This window comes from Ammospiza caudacuta, chromosome 20, assembly GCF_027887145.1.
Source record: "Ammospiza caudacuta isolate bAmmCau1 chromosome 20, bAmmCau1.pri, whole genome shotgun sequence".
Taxonomy (NCBI): domain Eukaryota; kingdom Metazoa; phylum Chordata; class Aves; order Passeriformes; family Passerellidae; genus Ammospiza; species Ammospiza caudacuta.
In genome coordinates, this window is record NC_080612.1 from 5,725,551 (window position 1) to 5,753,079 (window position 27,529).

Genomic DNA, 27,529 nt, shown 5'->3' on the forward strand with positions numbered 1-27,529 from the left:
ATTCACACCACCCATCTCAGCTCAGGAGCTGCCTGTTTACACAGGGACAGCAGCTGGCACAGCTGAGCCTTCATCTAGGCTCATGTATCTGTGTAGATCATAAATAAACAGACATTTGTGTACTCAATATACATGAAGGTTTGTCTGTTCTGGGTGAAAAGCACAATGAAGTGATGGAAAAACTGCCCACAGCTGGCAGGTTTTAGGCTCAGGATAGTGTGATCCTGTCTGTGAACCTTTAAGAAAACACATTTGTGGCAATAGTCTGTTCCCAGTTAATATCCTTGTGTTCATTTCCTTTGTCTCAGAAATGTCAACAGCTGTGCAATGTGCAAATATAACAAGGAATAGATGAGAACTATTAAAATAAAACCACCCAGGACTGAGAGCAGCATGTGCAGTCAACACCGTGGGGGAAGGCCCATGTGAGTACTGGAGGGACACTTGACTGTGTGAGAGCAGAACTGTGTTCACACAGAAGGAAAAAAGAGAATCATGTTGGCAGCTTAAAGCTGTTTGCAGACTTGTCAAATTACAGGCATCATACTTATCTTTGTGGAAGGATGAAGTATCACAGTCATAGTCCCACAAAAAAGCTTTGCATATACATGAGGTTCCCATGGCCATGAATTCTAAATTCTGTCCTCAAGCTGACAATAAAAAACCCATCAAGCTCCTTTTCACAACCCTGAGAACTACACTTCATCCAGCCCTTCTGCAGCTTTCCCAAGCCATAACAATTACCCATACTCTGAGGAAGAGCAGGCACAAATCCTTATAAAATCAGGGTGGCTGATCTCAGCACAGCTTGCCTGGTTGTTACCTTTCATGATGGCCTGGAGGGAAGCCACTTCTTCTTGCCACTGCCTCTTGACCTCATCGATGGCCTCCTGCTTGGTGGTCTCTGACACTGTGGCTATGGCCTTGATGTTCTCCATCTCAGCGTGGGCCTCCATCAGCTGCGTGCGCAGCTGGCCCAGGTCATCCTGGGCTGCCTGCAGCACTGCATTCTGCCTTTTCAGGTCCTCTGAAAGGAGCATTGCACACATTTAGCTGCATTCATGAGTTCAACCTGAAGTGTAGCCCCTGTTGCTATGGCAAAGAGCAGAAGGGAGCACTGGTATTAAAACATCTACCTGTAATGACTGAACAAATGTTGGCAGGTCTCTTCAGGGAATGCTTTTTCTTGACTTTGCTTGCCCTTGCCTTTTACTAAAGCATCTTATGGATGCAGACACAAAGCAGACACTAGATATAACTAGGATCAATATACTGTGCTTTTCTTCAGTTCTTATTATTTAACTCATTCTGGTAACAAATCTGCAAAAGGCATGAACAGACTGGAAAACAGTTTTCTTCCCATTTCTGGGACCAACTTGGTTCTCAGTTTGGATGGAACACTTCATATTTCTTGAACAGAAACGCTCTGTGACCATTTTGGAGAAAAGAAAAATACACAGCCTAATTTGCTCTTTACCAAAGACTTTGGTAGAACTGAGCTTCTACAAAGAAAAGGGATACATTCAATGGAACAGCCACTATTTCTCTAATTGTTGCAAATATAAACAGAAATTAAACTAACTTCATATTATCCTCCTGAGTTCTCAGTTAATCTGAAATAGACAGCTCTGGAAGACATATATTATATAATTAATTCCAAAAGCACTAACATAAAATATGTGTTTTACGCCCACATAGCCTGCTTCAATTGCAATCCCTTTTAGCAGAAACATCTGGCCAGCACACAACCAACACCAAGCTATATCCATGTATTTCCCTCAGGGCCAGAAAGCTGAATCAATCCTGGTGCTCTCATCCTGATAGAGAATATAGAACACAGAGCTAATCAAATACTTAAAAGGACATTAATCCTTGAGTAAAAAACCCAAGACTTTGTGGTATTAATATTCTTAGTTTTCAAATGACAGTATTAAAGATGGGTCCCAACAGCCCCAGTGAATGTTTAGGAGAGGGTCTTGGAGACAGGGAGGGGGAAAAGCTTTGGGGGGGGGTAAAAAAAAGAATAGTAATTGCTTGTATATTCTCCTCTGGTGTCCTTTCACTTCAGTAGCTGTGAAAGTTGGGCTGTTTCCTCTTCCCCTATCACAATTTATTTTGTATTTTTGACTGTACCAAAATGGGAGAATTATTGCTGATCTCATAAGTAGTGTCTTGTATCTTAAACTTCCTTTCATCCAGCCTTAGAAACACAAGTAAATAGGGTTGAGGTATGATCCAATCTTCATTATGCCTGTTGTATTTCTGCTCTCATAAGCTTATACAGCAGCTGCAGTCCTAATGCATTATGTTTTGGCTCTGCTTTCATATGTTAAAGACAGGAAAATCATCAGAATTAGAGAAATCAATCTGGCTCTCAGAACAGCTATCTCTACTCTCTGATCCTTCATCAGATATTTGAGCTCATATGATTTAAATTTTCCTATAAATTGTGTTATTGAACTAGATGCCCTTGGCTGGTATTAAAACTTTTATAAGGTTTGCCTGCTTACAGCCTACCTCAGATGGAAATTTAAGACTAATAAATGCTACATAAAAAAAAGGCCACAGAATAGAAACAGCACAGCATCCAGGCTATGTCTTCCCATTTAGCAAATCAGCTCCTGCTCAGAGAGCACACCCTGAATTCAGGAAATCAGTATTAAAACTCACTAGTGGTATTTCTGCATGGACATCAAGTTGCTTTTGCTCCTTTCCATGAGGCAAATCTTTAAATTTAATTCCAAAGTCCATTCTAGAATGCTCAATAGTCACCTATTGAATCTCTTACATTCTTATTATAACTCTCTAAAAGACTATGCTTCATACAGGGATTATTTGAAGATGAAGTTCAATAAATTCTAGAATAATTCAGAGAACTAAGAACTTACCTTCCTTAGCCAGGTATAACTCCTTAAATTTTGCTCTCTTTTGATTAAATTCTTGCTCAAGTTGCTGCTTTGTGCGCAGAAATTCTGCATTGACCTTTTCCAATTCTGCTACCCGTTGTAGAAGAGCATCTAAAAATAAAGCAGAAGATAAGGTACGTCACTAACAGTTACCCAGACATCCCATTCTGCAAGGCTGAGGTTTGGGCTTTACTCTTTTTAAAATATCTTTATTCATTAGCTCTGCCCCATGATAATGAGGAAAATTAAGTCCTGTAAGGAACAAAGGAAGGTAGGTTTTCTTTAAACTGTAACACCAAATTCTAATTAAACATCTCTAGGGAAGTAGAGGGAATGTGGCAGGGAGTTCTGCAGAAAACAAATCTTCCAAAGAAAGCCACAATTTGATATATACAATGAAGGAAGAAATAGAAATAATTCTGGTGATGGCTTTTTTCCCCTGGGAAGTGTGTGAGGGCTGAGCAATAAAGCACCAAGTGCTCAGGCTGAGGTCCAAGAAATCAAAGTGACAGCAGCTCAGCTAACAGCTATGAGAGGGCACAGCACAGAAGAAAACCCTGTGAGCTAAAAATCAAGTGCTATCATCAATCCAGTTCTGCATGTTAACCAAAAGATGAACCAAATTACATCTGGAGAAGTTTGCCACAGGATGACCATAACATACAGAGAATTAATTGATTTTAAGATCAAACTCTCTCATTTCCAGCTGGTAAAAATCCCCAAGAGGGCACATACATCACTCTGTTTTCCATAATTTACCACATCAGCCCTTCATCAGGTGGTACAACGAAAGAAGGAAGAGTAGGAAGTCTACAAAGATGGTTATAACATGTTTATTATTGAAAAAAAAAAACCCATATGATACTATTTTATGATGCTATAAAGACACCCTGCAACCACCAACCTATGTACATGTGCAATATCAACTCCTTTGCACCTCAAGTTCTGCTCTAGGCGGCAGTTTCAACTTGCACACCTCAGCATTCAAATATGAAATAGAAAGAAAAGACTGATGAATCAGAACAAAACACATCTCCCTGCTGCAATGCACTGGGGAAAAAAATGTTCTTCTCTATGAGTCTCTGTGTGTTCTGCAAAAGCATTTTGTGGGCATGTTCCAACTCTGCTGTGCAAAGTGAATCACTTCAGTTACAGCCTCTATATAGCACAGACTAGACACACAAAATATTGATCCATCAGAGGTGTTTGTGTACCCCATCCAACACTTCCCACCACATTCAAGTAGTGAAAACACTCCAAAGGCTACACAACTTCAGCATCAAATATTTATACTTACAAACAGCTGGAGTCAGCTCTACAGCTTGCAGTGGTAAAACACTGGCTGGGCAATGCCACTGAGATGGGGTCAATTATTTTTGGTACCAGATGACGTAGAGTAAGAGCAGACACAAACAAAAGGAGCTTCTAAGAGCACAGGTATGTTTTACTGATTGCTGGTTATAAGAGCTTATGGTGTTACAAAATACAGCACCTAATCTCTTCAGCTCTGTACTGAATAGAAGAGAAATGCAGATGTAGAACTGAAAAAAATTTAATGTAGCTTTAAAAAAAAATCCTAATTTTGGGGTTTTTTATCACTTTAAATACAAACACATAGGTTTTTTTGACCAGCAGAGAGGAGGGTTAGTTCCTTATGTGATAGATCCTTATGTGGATAGTTCAAAGCCAACTGCACAGGAGTGTTCTCCAGAAAATGAAAGGAATCTGCAGCAAAGACACTGAGAGCAAAGCTTTAAGTGAGTTCAGAGAGTGTCTGGATCAAAACCAGGGATGAAACAGCACACATAGAACCAGGTCTGGGTAGGAAAAATGCTTCCCAAGGTTAAAGGGTTGCCTTTGATCTCTTGCTGAAGTCTTGCAAAGGGAAAGGGTTTGCTTGTGTTTCCACTCCCCACAGTCCTGTGCAGGGCCTGCAGCCACTGGGGCACCTCCAGCTCCACACCCCACCAAGAGCTGGGCTGGCCCCAAGGAGCTGGGCTTGAGCTCAGCTTCAGCTCCTCAAGGGAAACTCCTGCAGGCACTAGAGCCTCAGGGAGCTGTGTGCCAGGGCCAGCAGGCAGCTCTGCATCCACAGGTACCACCCTGCAGCCTCACACACACATCCCAACTGAACAAGGAGGAATTTGGACATCATTCACCATGCACAAACTCTTTTGAAGACCACACAAATAAACAGTTTAATTCTACAGTTAGTAATCCTGAAAGTTAAATCAACTGTAGACTCAACTCTCCTGCCCTCAAAGATGACTCGAGCGTTCCTTGTTTACTTAATTCCCTTTCCATCTTCCTTCAGCAGAGAGACAGCAGCAGCTGTGCTGCTGCTCCCATCAGAAAGTGCAAAGCAACCAAGCTGTACTTCTGAAGGTGTGAGTTGCTTCTGCTGAAGTTGGAAGGGCAAGAGGACACCCCAAGAGCAGAATGTTCAAGTGCTTTCAGCTGGGGAACAGATTCATCCTTTTGAAATCTTCCTGCCCAAACAGAAAGAGGGAGGGCAGAGTCACCAAGAAGGAAATGAAATTTAAATATTTACATTTTTTACAATATTCCCCCCTCTCTGCAGCCTGGCAGTTATGTCTAAAAAGTAATAAATAAATAACTAAATACTCAACCCCCTCCACAAGTGAGCTTTGGCAGCTGTCAGGGCCAGCTGCAGGCATTCAAAATAACAAGCAGTTTAAGATCTCAACGGCAGGTCATCCATCACGGCAACTGTGCAGTAACATTGTACTTTCGATTCTATACTAAGTTTAAAGTGGTTTTACCACCTGTGTTACATATCCAGCTCAGGACAGACCTCAGCCCATCCCCACTGCAGTGAGCCAAGGCACAAACTTGAGGACAACAGGCTTTATAGGTCAGCATCAACCCCCTCAAATGCACCTGCATTAGAAGTAAAAGTGAAATAAAGTTTATTTTCTGAGACACCCTCTCAACTACCACCTTTCTGCTAAGTGATTAAGTGTACAAAGAAATTATTTTCTTCTTCAGAGGTACAATTTGTACAAAAGCCATACAGACACTTCCCAAAACACAAGTGCTATCCCAAGCCCAGTCTGCCAGGCACAGGCACCCTCGGGCTCCATGGCACAGATTAAAGTCCACCTGGACATGCACTGGAGTCAATGGCAGCAAATGGGCTCATCCATACATTTCCAATTTGTCATTTATCACTTAATTTTCACTTTGAATTTAGGTCCAACTCACCCCAGGCTTATAACAGAGCTGAAAAAGAAAACTGAAGTTGCTGTCAACTTAAAGGCAGTCCCAAAGCAAGCCATCCATTTGCAGGCAGGGCAGGGATCAATGTTTAACCAGGGATGGGGCAGAGCAAACACAGCCCGAGATGGGCAGCGCTGCTGGAGCCCTGCCCGCTGCAACCGGAGCTGGGGACACACAGCAGGCACAGAACGCTCTGCATCTCCTCACAGAAGACACAATTCCCTATTTAGGGCCCTAAGTCATCAAGAAATAAACAAAAAGCCTAAAGAAACCCCCCAAAATCCTATCGATTTCTTAACTTTGGGAATAGCACTGAGAAAACTTTAAAATTGTTGGCCAGAAGGATTTCTTGTTATGATATTAATTTAAATAGTGTTTTTTCCCAGATTATTAGTGTTTTTTCACAGACTACAGATGACAGAGTTATAGATGCCAATTAAATCAGTAGTTTTATTTCTAGCTAGCAACACAGATTTTGCAGAGACACTCCAGGTCAGACACAGGGATCCCCATCTCCTGTGGAGCACTGACATTACAGCAAAACACAGTGAACATCATCAGGTGTCTTAACCAGGGAGAAGAACTCAAAAGAAGGGCAGCAAAATCCATTTCAGAGCAGACACATTGATTTACAGGAGAACCATCAAACTGCTGCAATACAGGAAGAGAAACTCCAGTGAAAAAAATACAGCTTTCTCTTAACCCAATGCACAGCAAAATTACAATTCTAGGAAAACACAGGAAAAACACACATTTCTTATTGACTAGTTATTTATATGCTGTTCCACAGATCAGCTCCAAAAAGAGTTGAATTTTATATATGACAGTTTCCAGTTACACAAACATGTAGCGATCATTCCAGCACTAAGACAGACAAAGCTGATTATCAATAAGACTATTTTGGAGTACCAGGTCTATTTATAAAATTAATGCCATAGAGCTTTCTGCTTGATATTTAAAGAGTCAAACATGACATCAAGAGTTCAGTCCAACATAACTGAAATATGAAAACAGAGCAGAAAAAGACCTACATGTACAATCAACTTTTTGGATACAAAAAAAATACAGTTTCTGTCATTTTCTACCATTCTTTTGCTGTTATCATTGCTTGAGACAGAAGCATGAAAAATACTTATTTCTATGAGTTTCCACTATAACTTTCTACTATTTCCTATAAGCACCAATTTTCATCTATCATGACATCATTCTGGAGCCACAATTATGCTACTTCATAAACTTTTAATCTAAGTCTGCCACCAGACTGTTCATACAGACTGCTAAAAGCTTTTCTTTATTTTATTTAAACAGGTCTTGATGAAAAAAGGACAACCAACCCCCCCACTCTTACAATAAACCCCAATTTAAACCACATAACCCCCAATAAACCCCAGCTGTTTGCATGAGGCACTCAGAAGCAAAGGAACAGATTATGGTTTTTGAGTAAGCATGTTAAACAGAAGTAATTCCTGACTTATGAAATGGGGTTGCTTTTTTTTTCAAGAAATATTTGCCCTTACACACAGATATCCAACAGCAGCAGATCAAACTGGAGGGAAAAAAATAACCAGGAAGAAAATAATTACTTGCTTTTCTCAAACTTGCATTTGCAAGCATCAAGCATTTTATTTACCAGGCCAAATGGCTCAAGCTCACTGGTCACACACTTTCCTTGTTTTATTTGAGGGCAGAGAATGACCCCTGACTTCTCACTTGCCACCTCCTTTTTCAGAGTGGCACCAAACGCCTCCGACTGTCACAGCTCCCCTGTCAGAGTGTTAAACTGTGTGTGGTGAGGAGAACTCAACCCCAGAAAGGGGAAAAGCAGGGGGTTCTGCCCCACAGCCCTGCCCTGGCACAGCACCTGGAACTCAACCCTAAAAAGAGGAAAAGCAGAGGGTTCTGCCCCACAGCTGTGCCCTGGCACAGAACCTGGAACTCAGCCCCAGAAAGGGAAAAGCAGGGAGGGTTCTGCCCCACAGCCCTGCCCTGGCACAGCACCTGGAACTCAACCCTAAAAAGAGGAAAAGCAGGGGGTTCTGCCCCACAGCCCTGCCCTGGCACAGGACCCAGAATTCAGCCCCAGAAAAAGGAAAAGCAGGGGGTTCTGCCCCACAGCCCTGCCCCAGCACAACACCTGCCCCCAGCACTGAGCTGCTCTGCAGAAGGAGCTCAGGCAGTTCCCCATTTCGGGCAGTGCAGCTTTCAGACACTGCTGCATTCATCCAGCCATTTCTGGCTGATTGTGCAGCTGAAGGTTATTTGACATCCACAATTTGTTCTCTATTGACTAAACATTCACAGGCAAACAATCCAGTACCAATTTAAGGCCAAATCCATAAAAACTCGGTGTTGTTGACAAATGGAGGTATCACCATGCAGATCAGAGCCTTGCTGCATCATATCTGTTACAGGAGCTTTATATTTATTACAGTAAATCAGCAAGTGCAGGATGAAAAATATTCAGCCGAGCACTGCATGTTACCAATGTCTAAACATATAATAAATACTGTATCAACATCAAGTGGAAGTTTGCAATATATTATTAAAGTTTGAAATTAATGTTATTTTTAATTGAAGCTGATGACAAACATCTTTCCACTATAGCCTGTAATCTCAGTAGTGCCTATTCCTACTCTTTATTTTTCCTTTCTATGCTAAACACTGTGTGACATCCTACATTAAGGATTTTAGAAAGAAAATGAAAAGCCATAACTAAATTAAAGTATTAAAATCTGAAGAAATTTAGATGTTTGAATAAATGTGAAGACTGTTTTATAATACAATCAAGAATCACAGAACGGTTTGGGCTGAAAGAGACCTTAAAGATCATCTCATTACAAACCCCTGGCTTGTGCAGGGACACTTTCCATTAGATGAGGCTGCTCCAAGCCCTGTCCAACCTGGCCTTGGATACTTCCATGAGGCAGCCACAAGAAGAGAACAAGCAAAAGGGGGAGAGAAAACAAAGGTCCTTTAAATGGCTTAACTAAACCTGCAGGGATAAACAGCCATTTGCAGTAACAACTAAGTGATTTTCCCCTACTGTGTAACAGCACAGCAAACATCTTCATGCACAACTACAAGGAAAAGAAGGCCAACACACAGTTTCTCCTTCCCCATTTTTTTTCCACTTCCACTTCCCATTTTTTCTCCCTTTTCACACCACTTACAATGTGTTAACTACTTCCTTGCTTTGTTACTGCCTCCTTCATCTTCTTTCCTGGACACAAAATCAGGCAGCTGCTTCCTGGGGTGCAGATCTCCATGTCATGACACTCCATTTCACGCAGTAAAGGAAAACCACACCTGACTTCCAGTTTGGCAAACCCACTTCATGTGACAAGTAATGCTCTTCTATACACTTAGTCATTCTGACCCCGGGTTAACTTAAGTCCAGTTTTAAATTTATGCTTAGTTAACCATTATTTACATTGGACTGCAATGGAACACTGCTCACCCACATCAAGTATCATGGGAATGCACTTAAACATGGATGTCCATGCTGACAAAAGTGAGCTTGAATCTTTTCCCAACAGTTTGTTTTCATTTGCAAAAGCATTATTTCTTCCAAAGGACAGTCCCCGACCTCCATCATTATAGCCTGGCTTTTTGTACATCCCTGCTCACCATAGCAGCTGCTTCTCTCCTTTTAACTAGGCTGCCATCAGAACTCTCAGTTCTGTGCACAGTCTTCTCCACAGTAGTCCCAACTTAATGCACAAGAAGTTTTACCATCATTAGTTTTCACTCTATTTCATCTCTGCCACTGATGTTTTGGTGAGAAGAACAATTTGTCAAGAAATTTCAGGAAAACACAATTGGTAAGTATTTTTTATCCAAGAAAATCAACCACACTCTGTGCTTTATCAATTCTTTGAATAATTTAAATAGGGCAGCAGTGGATGAATCACAGAGTTGGAAACGTCAACGAGACAACACCATTAATGGAATCCTATGGAAAGGATTTTGGCTGTATCCTGCTGCTACCACCAGTGAATCTCCTCAGAAACACAGTGTTGCTAAGCTTGAATGCATATCAGAGTGCATTTCAAAAGTCAACAGCAATCTACAGTCTGGTGAACTTTGAATTCATCTACAGTGACACAAAATGGAAAGAACAGAGTTACCAATCTCATCACAATCACCAGCATTCCCCCTGCTCCATAAGTGCTTGCATCTTATTCCCCTTGCTTTAACAATTTCTCTTTTTTATATCTGCTCTTTTCAGGAGGATCAATTTGGAAAAACAGAACAAAACAAACAAAAAACCCAAACTAAAACTGCTCAGTGTCTCCTTGGATTTATGAAGAGGGTTATTTACTCTACAGGCTGTGTGCATTTACTCAGACCAGTCACTGCTAGAGCAAACAAGAGCGGGGTGATGGCAGCACAGGACTGGGCAAGGTGAAGTCCCCAAGAACTGGGCACATTTCTCCAAGAGGGTTCACAGCTGGGTGACACCGCTGGGCCAGCCTAGGTAGATCTCCACACCCTGCAGGCACAGCAAAGCTCTGTGAGAATTTCACACATCTGAGCTCAGACAATGCAGCTGTCAAATGCTTCACACATGCTCCTGCCCCTTTCATTTCACCAGCCTGTCTCTCCTCATTACCTGCAAAATAAACACCAACAGAGGGTGTTTTGAGCAGGTACAGAGGCTCCTCCAGCCTGGACCAGACCTCCAGCACAGCCACCCATTCCCTTCCACAGCATTTGAAAACAAGTCCCCAAAAATGTCAAGTCACATAAATCTTCCTGACCAAAGCAAGACTGAAAATATGAATGAGCCTTCGTATTTACACAGGAATATTCCTGCCAAGTTTTTCCACACTACCACGTCTCATCATTTGTATGTTATAACCAGAATATCTTGAACTGGATTACACGTGGCAATTCCACTTGACAGTGAGGTTTTCAGTGTGTCTTCCCAGTAAAAGAAAATTTAAATTGAGGATATTGTCTGTTTTACTAAACCTGGTGAAATAAAAATATTTCAGATTGAGAGCCATTTGGGGGGAGATTCTGATATGTATTTCATTTTATAGGAGACCCCCCTACACAGTTTGCACTCTGAGCACCACTAATATAACTGTTCTCTTAAAATGTAAACATTTGCTAAACCCAGACAACAGACTGATTTTCTTTCAAGATAATTTAATTGCTGACTCATTTGCAGTGGGAGGAAAAAAATCCCTGTGACACCTTATTATATGTTTATCACTTCGCCTACAGATTTATTAAAGGCTGTCCTCTTCAGGCAGAAAAATGGGAATAAAGTATGACTCAACTCTCAGGAAAAAACAACCAACAAAACAACACAAAACAACCCTACTGCATTGTTCTCTTTGATGAAGTAAGTTAATATATAAAAGAAAACCATTACATTAATTCCAAAATTTCCCCAGACACCACTAGTCTGAGATCTTGTGCTGTCTTGCTGTTTGTCATGGGGCCAAGACTGAGGTGCAGGTTTGAGAGCATTCAGGCTGCAGAGCACCCCAGGTACTCTGCTGCCCAATTTCTGAGCAGAAAGAACAAATTAATGATCACCTAACACACTTAAAAACTCAAAATGAAGGTAACAAAAGTGAAATATAGCTAAAACAAGAAGGTGATGTGGAAGAAACCAGAAAGAAGCCAATGTTTGTGAAATTTATATAGGCAATGGCTTCTGTAATTTACCATTGCTACAGGTATGAGGGCACTGCCATTTAAAGCAAATTGGCATCTTTATGGACATTTTCAAAACCTGAAATAATCACAAGAGCATGGAACTCACTTCCACATGCAGAGCTACCACAGGTACCAGAAAAACTTCAGAGATAGCAGCAACTCATACACAACTCAAGAGTTATGGATGTGAACAAGCAGCACAAAAGGGAGTCAACACCTGATTTCTTTTCCACTGTGGTTCCCTATCCCTTGATACATGATCTGGCCACTCAAATTGGTATAGAGAGAATAAACTGGGAAAGAGAACAGATAAAAACTTATTTGCAAGGAATAGTAATTTTAAAATTTTAGTTGACAGAACAGCAGGTTCTAGGCATGATAAAATGGTGCTGTAGAGTAGCCACTTAAAGGATATAAATCTTAATAAATGGCCTGGAAAATACTGTTGTTAGATATATGTATGGAGACATTGTGATGATAAATATAGTGTAACAAACAATAATAAGAAAAGATAATTAACATCTTTATTTATTAGGAAGAGGATATGGATCCTATTATTTGGAGCAAGGTTTCTACAGCAATTTAATAGATTCCCTGAGAACAACAGACTAGTACTCCCCCAAGCCTCTAGATTTCATTTCTTGACAGAAAATACTGCTGACATTCTATAAATTCATATTTTTTGCTACCACTTGTCAACTACATGAATTCCTGAACAGTTAAAATGGAAGAAAATCCTCCTCCAGCATGAAATTTTCAAATAATTTAAAATATTCCAGGGGCCTAAGCAATACAGAATGGGGAAGGCTTGACTAAGCCTGCAGTTGCAATGATTTCAAATCAATTTCTGTACTGGTGGTCATCTGACAGGGCAACTCAGCACTCCCACCTCACTGGCAGCACATGTGCCTTTTACCCCCACCATGCTATGGGAGCTTTTGACAGCAGTGACAGCATCAGAAGTGATACAGGAAAAGGCTGGAGGGTGGGAGGGCAGTGAGTCTCAAACCAGACCACACCTAGCACTCAGCTGAGCACAGAGCAGACCTGACACACACGTGGCAATGCACACACAGATCAGAGTAAACTGTGAAAAAAAAAGTCAGAATGATACCCTTGGACTCTCATATTATTACTGTGTGGTCTACACCCTTCCTTTATGCCAGCTCTAAGGCTTATCAGGTCTTTCACTAAATTAAACTAATTAATGCAGCAGTGAGTAGTTCTCAGCTGGGTGACTGAGCTGAACTGGGCTCAGTGATGGGTCCAATGTGCAGAGCTGGCACAAAGGAAATGAGGGAAACACGACTGTGGGAGCAGGAAGAAAAGAGCAGGAACACTTCTTTCAGCAGCAGCAACCTTCTAGACTGGCTTAGCTGCAACATGAAACCACAGCCTATGGGTACAACCTGATTATCAGTTTAACCTAAGTGCCTGCTGTCTGCCAAAAGAAATAGTCTGGCCTTCCTTCTGTCCCCCACTCTCCCTCGTGGCTACTGAGATTGGTGTAGTCATGCAGCAGAACCTACTTTTTAAAGACTTGATGACTGATATTTGTAAGTGATAAATGACCTTTTTCAAACCCTGATTTCTATTCACTCTCCAGGGGAAGCTGACAAACTTAATTGGTATTAGAAAGCAAATTCCAAAGCTCAGGTTTCCCACCAGTGTTTGTACACACTCAGGTTTTGAACAAATGCAGCTGAAAGAGTTGCACTGCACTGCAGTTTCCAGTACAGAAGTGCTTAGACTGGTACAAAACCTAGAGCTGAAGATAAAAATACATCAGAAAACATTCCTATCCCACAATAAGATTAGGCTCACATTTACTCTTACTTGAAAGCAAATACAAAGTTAGATTAGACATTGTAACAGGCCATTACAGCCCCTCCTGATGGATCCTCAGCTAAATGTAATCGTCAGTGCCTGCAACAAATTTAACTCTGTAACATCAGGATTTAAAGCACCATTTTGAGATTTAACATCTTTATCTCCAGTTTCATCTAACACTCCAACAGAAGCTGTGAAGACCAGACAGACAGCTCTAATATCTTCACAGCTAGAAATGTCACTCAAGCGTAGAACCCAGAGTTTGCCTAATTGCTTTCCCATTAATTTCACATGGGAGAAGATACAAACAGACATTGCAGGCTGGCAATTAAGAAAACCTTACTTGAAACCAATCTTTAAAAGAAAATTTAAAATATGCAGTATATGACATAAAGATGCCAGCCTGTCAGATGATCTGAATTAACAGAGCCAAATTTATGCTTTGTATTTCACCAAAATAAACCAAGTAACACCACAGATAAAATGTATCAGAGGGATTTTGGCACAGGTTACTGTTAATGTAAGATGAATGTTCCAATTCTTGTGTCTGAAGTCAATGGGAGGTTAATATGAACTCCTGTAAGCCTTAGGAAAGACAATTTTCTTAAAGGATACTGGACCTGAAAATTTATTGTAGATGGGTAAAGTACTTACTGCTTGAGCAATAACTTCTAGCATTCCTCTGTTTCTTCCTGTAGATTAAGGCAACGGTACTGAACACCCAGATGTAAGGATTGTACTATACCCTGTGGTTTTATCTGCTTTACTGTTTGCAAGTTACTGCTTTGTTATTTTTTTAAAGCAACCAACCATGGTGCTGCCTCCTCATTTTGCATTGATGCAGGATAGATGAAAATAAATCATTTCTGTTGGGCAGTATTTTAGTGGTGACCAGCCATGCACATACAAAGTTACCCTACCAAGGCAGGGTGTGGGGGATAAACAGTTATACAGGAAACACCCAACAAAAACGGTGAAAGAGGTGTTTCTCCTTTTGTTGTGCATATTCCTCTCCTTTGTTGCCATTTAAACAGCATTGCAAATCTTGTTACAATTATCTGTAAGCTAAAAACGTGTATTGGCAGAAGATACAATACAAACCACACAGTCTATTCAGGTCAGTGGTTTAAAGGCATGGGAACACCATTATAATCGACAATGCTGGTTTGGTTTGATCCCCAGGTAATCCTTCCCTCTCACCTCCAGGCTATTCCCTCTGAAATACACAGTTAATGCTACCATTGCCTTCCAGTTATTGATTGCAATTCACTTTGCCATGTATAACTTCTGTTATTGCATTTTTGCTCCACAGCTTTACCAAAAAACACTTTCAAAAACCACAAAATACAACAAGATAAATATTAATAAAATCCCACCCAAATTTAAATTTCTTCTCAGTGTGACTCACCACAGTAAGGCTTATTAAGTGCTTCTGGCTTATTAAGTAACTAAAAATCAGACTGCCTTTTATTTTTTTTTTTTTTTACTCCAGGATTCTGGTTATTTTTCAGTCCCTAACCCAGCCAGACACACATGACAGGGCCCTTAACTGCACACAGAACCAAAGGAGCAGATCACAACTCTGCTGTTTCCTGTCCTCCTCTCAACTGATACCAGCTTTCAGAACTGCTCTGATAGCCAAAGGATGGAACACTTCTATTTTCTGCTTCTATTTCCAAGAGGCATAAGTTAACTTCCAACAATGAATTTTTTGCAATCTGTGAAGCAATTACTGCAGTTTATAGACACCAAGGTATTAAAGAATTAGATGTCAGCCGACCTTGTGATTAGGTAACTGAAGTTCACTGCCTCAAAATTGTATAATCTGTTCTGAAAAACCACTCAGAACCCAAACATGTATAAGGCAGGGCTGAAAAGCAGATAAGGAGCTCTATATGACAAGAATAAAGCACAATGAGTGACAGAACTTGGAGAGCTCCTAAATAAAGAAAAATATATTTTAAAAATAGTAAAAAAGCTAAGATTCAGCCCAGCTAGGGAGCCATATTGCTTGGAAAAGCCATTTTTCACTGAGGAAGTTTGTAGAGTCATATGAGTTTCTCCAGAAGAGGAAGAATAGAGGGATGGGTGTGATCCCACAGAGCAGAGCAAGGCCTGGAGCAGCCAAAACAGGGCAAGGTCCAGGGGAAACCCCCAAACCAGAGGTTGCAAAAGGCAAGGAGAGCAATATTAAAAAAGCTGAGGTGGTGTCTGGGAAGGAGGAAACCAGAGGAGCTGCTGAAGAGCAGCTGCTGCCAGGACACTGCCAAATACTGACTGGGTGTTTGAGCAAGGAGGGAGCAAAAACCTGAGAGCAAAGAGCAAGCAAGGCCACGTTTCTGCTGCCTGGCTGTGTGGAGCAGGAATTGCCAGAGGAGATGGAAACAAACATAAAAGGTGATTCAAGAGCTTTTATTCTTCATTCTACTGAAGGAGCCGGGCCTGGGAAGAGAAGTGTAGGATAGGAACAGGAAGGAGGGAAGCACCACCACAAGTCAGCTGAACGCCAAGGGGAGTTGTGGCTGACAGAAGGAGACATGAATGGGGAAAAAAAAATAAATGCACATAATTCCTCATTATATCAGTGGCCATGCTGCAGTTCTGCACTCTCAGGGTGCTACAGGCACTGCTTATAGAGTGACAAGACAACTCAGAAGTTTTCTCAGGTACTTTCCAGGTAAAAAAACCCTCCTCCTTCTGAATAGTACAGAAATATTAACCAAGGGTACTCTGCTCACTTGTTCTTCCCATGCCAGTTTACACCAAAATATCAAATGATTTAAAATTTTCCAGAGATAATTCATCATCATGCCTAACTGACTATACTATGACTAAAATGACACAATGCTCGCCCTATTTATAGAATAACATGTGGAGAGTAGTGCCATTAATGCAGCCACTACTAAATCAGACACTAAAATCAACTCTGTAAGTAAAGGTTGAACCACTGAGAAGTACCAGACCTTTGATGTAGAAGATGTTCCTCTGAAATACACACACACAGTGGCTTTCAGAGCAGCCCTGTTAGTAAGTGCTGCTTATCAATGTCACCAGTTCTTACCTTGAAAGACTTCAGTCAGAGTAAAGCCATAATCTCAAATTCAGGCTTTTTCATTTTTTTTAAACTACATATTTGGTATTTTTAAAGAAAAGAGTGTAGTTAAAATACCTAAATTTAGGATAGAAAACTTCACATCTGAGAAGCACTTTTTAATAAAATGCCTGGAGTGAAAGCCCAGCAAGTCTGCCAGTCAACCATCACCCATAATGAAGCCTATGGGATTTGGTCCACTCCCACACTGACAGAAACTGTTTGGTTTAGCTTCTTGAAAGTTTTAAAACAAAATTCCTTCTTCAATCACTTTCAAGGGAGTGCATACAAACTAGTTTCACAGTGGGAATCCACTCCACCCACCAAGGGCTATGGGAAAGCAGTTAAGCATCCAGAGGCACCAGGCCAGGAAGGGAAGAATACACATTACTAAGTCCATCTTCTCCATGACAATGGTGAAGTGGCCAAGAAGTAATAAAAATGGGCAAAGAATTTACATCTGCCAGTGTCCAAAATGCAAGAGAGTGTCAGTCCATAGGTTAAAGCATATTCATTGTGCCTTCTGGCAGATCAACAGGTAATGATAAAGAACATGGTCAGGGTATTTTGCAAAATTAGGAGATTTGCAATTTGACTTTGACAGGAAAACAGACACCCTGAATGTGGATATTCCCATTTCAGAGCAAACTGACCAGCTGAGCACATCAAAACTCCCTTAGAAACATGTACATTCAGTGTGTCTGTTTTGTTTTTGAAACCAAATTCCAGATTTGTCCACTGAAATGACAGGAAAACACACAGCCTAAAAAAAAAAGCATGAATGTGTTTTAATTAAAATGCACTTTTAGTATATTAGTAATAATATACTAAAAATATAGTAATAATATCAGAAATTATTGAATAACAACAAGGCAAGGACCGAGCAAAATGAAAGTGAGAGAAGAAAATTTTTGCCTCTTGGAAAGTACCAACAATTTTGAAGTTACTCCCCAAGGGATAAGAGTTTGACATTTGACAGTTGCATCAACAAGGCAGAGCTGAACATCAGCACTCATGGCCAGTCCCCTGTGAACCACACCTAGCTTGGAGATGAGTAATAGCATTTTTAGATCCTTCAATTTTGTTGAAAAGTCATATACTTACAAGGAAAATAACTGGAAATATAATAAAAGCACCTGAGGTTTTGTTAGTTAATTTTCTGTGTGACATCCCTGTCCTCTCCACCAGCAACGTTTGGCCCTGTGGTGTGTGACAGTGACAGCAAGTCCCAGCTCTTGTTGGGATCCTGGATTACTGACACAGGGACACAAAGGGGATCACAGACTGCTGGTGGCACCAAAATCAATATGGCAACATCCTCCAGTCTTCCATCTAGAGCTGAGCAGCTCTCTCCACTGAGAGCTGGCACTGCCTCCCACCACTGACAGACTGACACCTTTCACTGGCCTAAGTTACTCCAATACTGGATCAATTCCTTCTGCCAGCAAATTCTTATTAAAATATTTGATAGACTGTGCCATTAACAGTTTATCACTGAACAATATCAATGGATATGCTAATTATCAGTCTGACTGCACTAATGGTTTAAGCTTAGAGCAGTAAGAAGAGTTTAATAATTGGCCTATCATTCTAATTAACTTTAGTATTGAAGAAATAATGTTTTATGTTACTGCAGTTCCTTCACTGAAGTGTTTTCCAGAAATGAGAAGGAGAACTAAATCCTGAGAATTCTGATAGGGAAAAGCTATGCCAACACATTTTGTCTGGCAACCTTACATTCAGAGATGGCAAGCATCCAGATCCAAACTAAACCCAGGGAGCCTGGGAGGTTTGAATTTTGAATATTACATTCAAAGTAAAAATATTTTGAAAAATAAGACATTACAGCTGTGGTAAAGCAATTTAGACAACACACATAAATTAAAATCTCTCCAAAAGAAGCCCCTAGACCAGGATCAGCAGGCAGCACAGGGCAAGACCATGAGCTCCCAGCACAGAGCACAAAGCTCCAGCAGCAGCCCAGGGCTGCCCTCAGCCTCCCTGTGATTCTTATCATATAGAAACTCTGTTACCCCACACAGTGGATTAGAGGGTTATTAATGTCTCCACTAATCCAAAGTACAAACCAGGGTAGGACACAACACCCATTCTTTTCCTATTTCTCTGCACTATTTCTTCCCCTATTCTTGGGCCCACTTTCATTGCAGTGCAGGCTTTAGAATAAAAAACAATTTCTACATTAATCCCTCTCATGTTGTTCCATTATGTTATTTCTACCACAGCAGAAAAAGTAGTAGTTTTATACTTGCTTTCCACAAAACAAATCATAGCTGATGTGTCTTGCATGAGTAAAGAATGCATAAGTTATTTATAATCAATACAAGTAATTATAAAAAGCCATTATTTTCCCTCAGGGGAACATACTAATCCAGTTCTATTTTGTCATATGTAATCTTAAATTGGAGGTTATGCTAGTCCTTTAAGCAATAAATCCAGTGCACACAACTAAAGATATGAAATAATTAATTTCTTGATTTTTTTCCATGTTAAAATAGAACACTTTCAAGGCACACTTTTGATAAATTACTTACAAACAAAATCAATACAGATGAGAACAACAAAGTGGATAAAAACCCAAACTGGTCCTATGGCTGCCAGAGGAGGATGGGGAGAGGAGCCATTTTAGGAGCTCCAATTCTTTAGTGTAGGACACAGCAAACACTTTCAGAACCCACCCAACTTTCCAGCCATTCCCCTTCTCTACAGCATCCTCATCTCCCCACAGCTAGGGAGCAGGAAAGGGACAGCAATCCATTCCTCCTGCAAGACAGGCTTCACCAACCTATCAAACCACTCAATTTACCTGCACCTTTTTAATAGCAACAACACAAATACATCCAATGTGGATCTTTTAATACACTACAAACCTACAGCTACCTTTCTGGTCAAGAGGCATCAAACTTTTGTACACTGAACAGCTCCCCTGCACACCTGCAGTGAGCCAGTCTGCAAGAGCCAAGAAGAAAATTTGCTGGAAGTTGTTCTGCAGGCCTTAGAAGAACAATAAACAATGGTTATTCACCACAAAGTACAGGAGAACAACTCCTACCTGTACTGACCTTATAAGCATGACAGCAGGGAAACTCACCTTCCCCTCAGTGCCCTCGAAGGATCAGCAATGACTGATCTTAATGCAGGGAAAACTCCACAATCTAAGCACCTTCATCACTAGAATTCTCAAAAGGCAGGCTGAAATCCCTAAGGATAAGCACTTTCTGGTGTAACTCCAGAAAAAGGAAAAAAAAAAAAGGCCCACGCAATTCCCTAGACATGCATAATTAAGAATACATCATTGCCCTTTTGTAACAGAGTGCTTCCCCAAGGAAACTCAAGTGTTCTCTAGAACAGGAGAGCCCTGGCCTAGTCCAATGGCTGGGTGAGCACCAATCCTGCAGGATTCTGCACATCTCTCCAGTTCTATACCTACATAATGACCAGCCTCTACTTAAATTCCTGGCTTTCTCACCCCCTTCCATACAGTAAACACTGTCCCTTCAACCTCACCCTCCAAGCTAAGCATTACCTACAACTTTTTTATATGCACGCAGATCTGCAACCTCTTCCAAGGTAAAAAACGTTCACAATTCCTCTCAAACCAGAAAGAAATAGCCTTTCCACAGCAGGAACCTTCAGGGAAAGCTCAGCTTCCTTCTGCACACCCTGAGAGAAGATCTGTTATTTTCTTTGTCTTTTCCAGCAAAGAAACACACCGCACATCCCGACCTGCACCTTCCGAGTGCCTTTTCGAACACAGCCAAACATCCCCAGAATTTCTACTCTGTCCCACCCCCGCCGTGGCCAAACCAATGACGGCGTCCCACCCGGAGGATCAATGTCTACCTGGATACACCGCCACCCTTCCCCTCCTCCCCTGCCAGGGTGTGGAGGCCTCGTCCCATCCCGGCTGGGCTCCCCTTCCCCAGCAGCAGCGCGTCCTCCCAGCGTTATCCCCGCGCCGGGAGCCGCCCTTGCTCCACATTTCCAGCCTAAAAAATCCACTTGCGCTGCCTCCCGCCCCTTCCGAGGCCTTCCCAGCCGAGCTCCCCGGGCCGCTCCCCGCTCCCTCCCGGCGGGTCCCCGCTCCGTGCGGGCCCCCGGACCCTGTCCGGCCGATCGCGCCCAGGCCGCCGCCTTCGCCCCGCGGCCGGCGCGCCTCCCAGGCGAGCCCGGTGCTGCGCAGGCCGCGCCGCCGCCCCCGCGGTACCTTCGGTCTGGGCGCTGGGGCCCGGCTGGGCCATGGCTCGGCGGGCGGCACCGCCGCGGCCTCCTCCGGGCGGGGACCGCTACGCCACGGGCAGAGAGACGGGAGCGGCCGGGCCGGGCCGCCGCCTCCTCCGCCTCATCCTGACAGCGGCCGGCGGCGGCGGGAGGGGAGGACGGGCAGGAGGAGGAGAAGCAGCAGGAGGAGGAGCCCCGCGCAGGCGCCCACGGTGAGACACGGGACCGGCTGCGGCCGCCGAGCGGGGAGGGACCGAGGGACGGGAACCGAGGGACGGGGACTGAGGGACGGGGACTGAGGGACGGGGACAGGGATGGGACCGGGATCGGGATCAGGATCGAGGATTGGGACCGGGACTGGAACTGGGAATGGGACTGAGAATGGAGACCAGTACTGGGAACGGAGACAGGGACTGGGGGTAGAGATAGGGAGAAGGAACCCGAACCAGGGACAGGGACTGAGACGAAGACCGGGAACCAGAGACGGGACACAGGGACAAGGAACAGGCACCGGAATGGGGAACAGAGGCCAAATACCAGGACCAGGGACCAGGAATGGAGTAAAGGGACAGAGACAGGGACTGGGGGCCGGGGAAAAGAGCAGGGAACCGGGGACAGGGTGAGGGTGGTGATAGCTTCTCCCGGGTCCCTGCCCGACCTGGCCCCTCAGCCCTGGGCAAGGGAGAAATCCCCGGGCCTACAGCCCGGAGGCATAACTAATGTTTATTATTGAGGAAACAACACCAACAAATCCTGCCCTTTAATCACAGAATCACTGAGGTTGGAAAAGACCTTTGAGGTCATCAGTCCAACCTGAGATTGATCCCCAGCTTGTCACCCCGGCCTGGCACTGAGTGACACATTTCTGAGGTGATGACTCACCCTGAAGGGGATGGAAGCACCCAAGATTCATAAATCCTCATGGACAAATGACCCTCAAATGTCATGATTTGTCTGCAAACAATCAGGAAGTTTTATTAGTAAATTACACACTTGGCATGGAAATCGGTGTATTAGTCCCTGGCCAATTTTTAGTTGTCACGCTTGCTGTCACACCAGTAATGCAGCTGTGACCTGGCTGGGCAGTGGAAGGAGCCTGTCCTGCCAAGGGGTCCCTTTCTCAGCACCCATGGTTGGGCTTTGTTGATGGAGGTTAGTCCTTTGGTGGGTTTTAGTTCTTCCATCTAACTAGGAGAACATGTCCGAACTCCAGGTTGTAGCAATAAAATTGGACATGTACATCATTTGAGCACATGTAAAATCACATGTAGAATGCAGAGTTGGAATAGAAATTACACCAACGGTTCCTTTCAAGGGCAGGATCTGTTATAACTCCCTTTTCTTATGGCTTGCATACCCTAAAATGAGTCTCTTTTAAGCTGAATCTCACTTGTTGCCACTGTCTTTCAAGCCTTACTGCCAAAATACATGGTATGGCAAGGCATGAGATTCTGCATTTCCCATTAAATTTTTGCTCATTTAAACAAAATGCAAACCTGAAATAGGCAGTCTTTGAAAATTATTCCATTTTGCCCTTTTTGATCAGTTGAGGTAAATTTTCTCAGTCTTTGCTATTGTATAAAGCAGGCTTAAAATAAAGACTTTTCATTGTTCCCAGATTGAGACATCTAGGGCTTTCTTCGTGGAAATGTGGAGAACCCAGAAGTGTCAGCTGCTCACAGAACTGCTGACTTAGTGGCAGATGATCAAAGGATGAAGTATCTATCACTTGAGGTACATTTACAAATTTCTTAGCTCCTTCTTAGGCTTTTTTATAAGTACCTGGATGTTACAAGCATCCAGTGCATGAACCTCCCTGAAAATCTAGTCCTGAGTGTAGGAACTGAGCTCTTGAAACTCCACCCTGGTGTGTGTTCATATGGGCACCTCAGAGCACCCACATTAGCAGCTAATTTCATCTTGTTCATGTTGAGGCAAAACTGACACATTCTGGTCGGTCAGGGATCAAACTCAGTGCAGCACCACTCCTGCTGCAAAAAGCAAGTAAGATAATAACAAGCTTGATATCTGCTGTACCTACAAGTGCTTATTAAGGGATTAATATAACTTCACTTTCATCACTTCCATAGACTGGATGACAGGATATTGACTATTGGAATTGCAACATTTCCAAGTCTCTGTCTGAACTCCTGAGCTTACATTCTGAATGGGTTTTATATGGAGTTTGAAAAATATAAGAACTCTCAAGGGGTTTGTATTTTTATTTTCCTTTCTTATTCTTCAATTTAGAGCTGTACTAGCTTTATAGGTGTGGTTCTTACTTAATCTTTCTTTTCTGGACAGTAATTGGACTTGACAGAGGTGAAGGTTTATGTAGTATCTAATAGAATGTATTCTAACCTGAAACAATTGAGTAACTTCCTCTGTGCCTCCCAAAATGTCCCATTTAATTCTACTCACTTGTAGTTCTTATAGCCTTGATCTCAAAGGATTTCCCAGCATGACTCAGCTAAATCTTAAAAGAACTAAAGGAGGTTTAGCAGCAGTTTTCAGTCAGTGGAAAAGGTCTTGCAGCAGAGAACCAGCAGAGACCAGAAGTCCTGAATTCCAGTCCTGGTGGTGTGAATGTTAGACAAGTGCAGTGCTAAGGCATCAGTGACACAGGTGAGCAGAGACTATTTCTGGAATAAGCTTCTCCAGAAATAATGCTCCTAAAATCCCATGATTTTTTATCAAATTTATTTGGCCTAAAAGCCTAACATGGGCATTTTGAGCATCAGCACCACATGCAGGAGACACATGTGAATGGAAGATGCATCTTCCTGGAGAGTGTGTGCTGTGTCACTACAGGTGGAGGAGTAGCTGTCACTTTGCACTCTGCCTGAAATGTAATCCTGCAGGCTCACTGAAAAAAAGAAGTTTGCAGGTTTTGTTTGAACAGTATCATCCAGGGGTAAGCAGTGAGTGTGAACATACAGTGGTTGCTGGAGACCAGGAGGAAGCTGAGGGGGGCTGGGGTTGTTTGGTTGCAAAGAGAACAGTGAAGTAATTCACATAACATATCTAGGAGACAAGAAGTATCTTCATTTTCCTTGAGGAAAATAAAACAAATAAATGGATAAAGATGGAATCTTATTAAATCTGATTACATCTGTTTTTCTAATAGGTCTTATGGTTGATTGACTTCTGTGCTTATAGGTGCTCAAGTTCCAAATGAAACTTTCCCTGCTTATTTTTTGATCATGTAGAAAGATTTTTCTCTTTCTGTGTCTTTGCCTTTATTTTTTTTCCTTTACTTGGGGCACTTTAACCTCAACTGAGGCATCTATTTTCATGAGGCTTTGGAGAAGGCAATTATCACTGTCCTTATCTGTGACACTAGTCCCAGATCCTGAGGCTGGTTGAGTTACCCTAGCTGTGCTCCATGTCAGGACAAGACCCAGTTACATACATTGTACTTGTACAAAGGGCACAGCTCTGGGGGAGTCCCTGCAGCTTCAGCCAGTCCCTCCTTGGGGATGGGTAAAGGGGCAGGGCTGGGATCACACTGGGGAAGAGTATGATCCCACAAGCTTTGTATTCACAGGAAGTTTGGCTAATAAATGCAGAGCTAATTCCTTTTGTTTTGAGTGATACAAGATACTATTGTTTCATACAACAGCTAAGCCAATTCTACAAAACCCAGAGTCTTTAAAAAGATGAACTGAATTTCTGGACTTGCAAGGCCAAGTCTGCATCTGGTGTGAATCCAGTGGAAACAGGCTGGTGTGTGGGAACTGAGAATCTGGCCTGTAGCACAGAATCAGAGTGGAGATCCAAAAGACCCTCTGAAATGCTGCTCCCCATGTCTGCTGCTTTACTGGCCACAGAGAAGTTGGATTCCACAGTGCCCTGTGTGGTGGGGGTCTGCAGTGAATCACAGGCCCTGCTCCCAGAGCAGTTCACCTCCTAAACCACCCACTGCTTGATTCAATTAATCCAAGAAAGCTCAGTAATGAGGTGGATTTGGGAAGTGGCTTTGTGTGTTGTTAAGGCTGAACTCCAGTGCACCCACAGGGGATGAGAATTGCAGAACTGGGGCCCTCTGCCTCAGCAAGAAGGAGATTTCATCTCCCCCACCCACTCTACCTGGAGGAGAGTTGGGCAACGCTCTCCACTGGCCAAACCATGCAATGACATCACCTTTGGAGGAATGCAACAAGAATGTTTCAAGTGATAAGAGTAAACATCTTGCCAGAAAAAAAAAGTGTGTTTTAAATTCCAGGTGAAGCCCAGGGAAGCAGAAGTCACACACATCTTTAAGGAGAAATTTGGGAGTGCAGCACAGTGAGCCTTGACTTCATTCCAAAGGCAAGTGTCAGGCTTGTTCTGCTTGCAAAAGAGAAGAGGAAAACCAGAATTTATTGCTTGCACTAGTTTCACCAGATTTTGTCTACTGTTTTTCTCACCTTTTTTTATTGTTTAAAACAAAGTGTGCAGTTTCCTAATTTTTAAATGTTTATTTTCTCTCTATTGAGATTGACAGTCATTAGCATTAAGTATTGGTTCTGCAGCTAGGAGTGTTTCTGGGCTTTGGTCCTTTCTTTTTAAAGCAAAGCTTTTGGAGAAAATTTACATTCATCTAAGTATTACCATAAAGAGGCTGGTTAAAAATCCCAAATCAGTCATGCTCTTTGCTTCAAAAGTTCTTCTGGAATGCAAGGAATTTAGTCTGGAACAATTACATTATTTGCAATGGTAACTTCTTAGCGAACCCTGGAATAGTTTATGTGGTTAAAAACCTTTGCAAGAGCAATTGAAAAATTATGTTATCCCATCTATTGTTTAAAGGATTCCATGTGGTGTAGTTCTTTGAATATATGGGAAGAAAATGGAGCCAAAAATGAAAATTTGGCAGGCAAAAAATCCAAGTGCTTACATTGGCTCTCAATCCAGATATATACTCGTTAATGATCTCACTTGAAAGATGTCTATATTAAGATCTGAAAGCTCTTGGTGTTCCCAAGGGACAAGTTCATTGAATGTTGTGATATACCATGAAACTAAACAATTTTTCTTACTGCAAATTAACCAAGAAATCAGAAATTCAGTCTGTGTGAGTAACAAAGGGCACATGATGAGCACAGCCTTTTGGGTATCCTTGCTCAGCAGTACAAGAGAACTGCCATTGCAGGGAGGGACAGCTCTGCTTTGTGCTTACACACTCCTTCCTGGGAGGATCTAAAAATATGCCATAGCCCATTCAGACTCACCAAATCTGCATTACAAAGTTACCTGCACACACTGCAACACTGCAATAGCAGCATCTCTACTTGCATCTCTGCTGTGGGCACACTTGGACAAAGGCTCCTTCCTGGCAGCTCTGTTATTGCAGCAGGGTGCCACAAGATAGGAGAGAGGCACCAGCAAGCACCATGTCAGCCACTGTGAAGCTTTATTTTTTTTTTGTTAGGGTTGGGATTAAATGTGTGAAATGGTATTTTTGTTTGGATTTAGATGTTTATTAGTTTTATTTATATTGTAGTTTTATAAACTGGGAATTTCATAGTATTTTATTTTAATAAACTAAAAATGGAGTCTTATTTCTTTTTTTACAACATCTTTAGGGATAAACAGTTTAATTAAGAAATGATACTTAAATTATTTTTATTTTTAACTTAATAACTAATTACTTGTGGTTTTTAATGTGGATTTTTAAATCTAATTGCATAATACTATTTAAACTTATGAAGAAGGACTAACTTCTGTTTTAAAATGTCTAACTTGTTTTATATATATTTCTATGTTTTAAAACCTTAAACTTTAAGTTTCCTGCTATGTGATATTACACACTTCTGTTTGAACTACACACCTATAATCTCAGTTTATTTTAAAACCTTTAAGTTTTCTACCATGTGATATTACACACTTCTATTTCAACTACACACCTATAATCCCAGTTTTATCATTCAATTTTGGATGCCTTCTCCATGGCCTCAGGTCAAATGCAGTGTTCTCTTGGGGGTCAGTCCCTGTCAGCACAGAAAGTCTGAAATTCTCAGTAGCCAGGGTTCCAACAAGTCACCACACATTTCTCAGACCTTGCTGAGCACACCCAATGTGGTCCTGCACCTGGGCACAGCAAGGACAGTGGCACCCCAGAGAGAAGTCTCTTGTTTTTCACTCTGTGCATGAGATTACACTTTCCTTTTAAAAAAAGGAAAATAACAACAAAATAACAGCTAAAATAACAACAGGTTTCCTAGTTCTTGAGGCTGTTTTACACTCAAGTATTGCCTGTAGTAGCAGTTCTCTGAGCAGTAGCATCTCCTCCACTCAGTTTCTGAATCTTGAGGTGGCTGGTTTGTTAACTCAATGGGATGAGTCATGGCAGATCTCCAGCACTGGGCCATTTATCCCATTTTCTTCCTCTGAGGCACAAGCAGCTCAGTTATCCCATAAATTCTAATGGTTTGCAATGCCCACTTGCCAAGAGAAGGAGGGAGTGTTGCAAGTACTGTAAAATTCATTGTCCCGTGTGCGTCGTATTAAATGGTGTAGCCAAAAGATTTCCATGTTAAGGCTTCAACAGCAGTGCTCAGTTTGGAGT

General features: G+C 42.1%; 1 protein-coding gene across 2 annotated transcripts in view; it reads right to left on the reverse strand.

The window, feature by feature from the left end:
- Positions 1–21,193, reverse strand: part of RABEP1 (rabaptin, RAB GTPase binding effector protein 1) — a 48,068-nt gene extending 26,875 nt beyond the window's left edge. For both annotated transcript variants that reach the window (XM_058817659.1, XM_058817658.1), the window contains exons 1-3: positions 20,966–21,193; positions 2,889–3,017; positions 824–1,027 (exon numbers count right to left, since the gene is read on the reverse strand). In XM_058817659.1, coding sequence (XP_058673642.1) covers positions 824–1,027; positions 2,889–3,017; positions 20,966–20,999 — 367 coding nt within the window. In that variant the 5' untranslated portion in view covers positions 21,000–21,193. The remainder of the gene's footprint in view (positions 1–823; positions 1,028–2,888; positions 3,018–20,965) is intronic.
- Between the last annotated feature and the right edge of the window lie 6,336 nt (positions 21,194–27,529).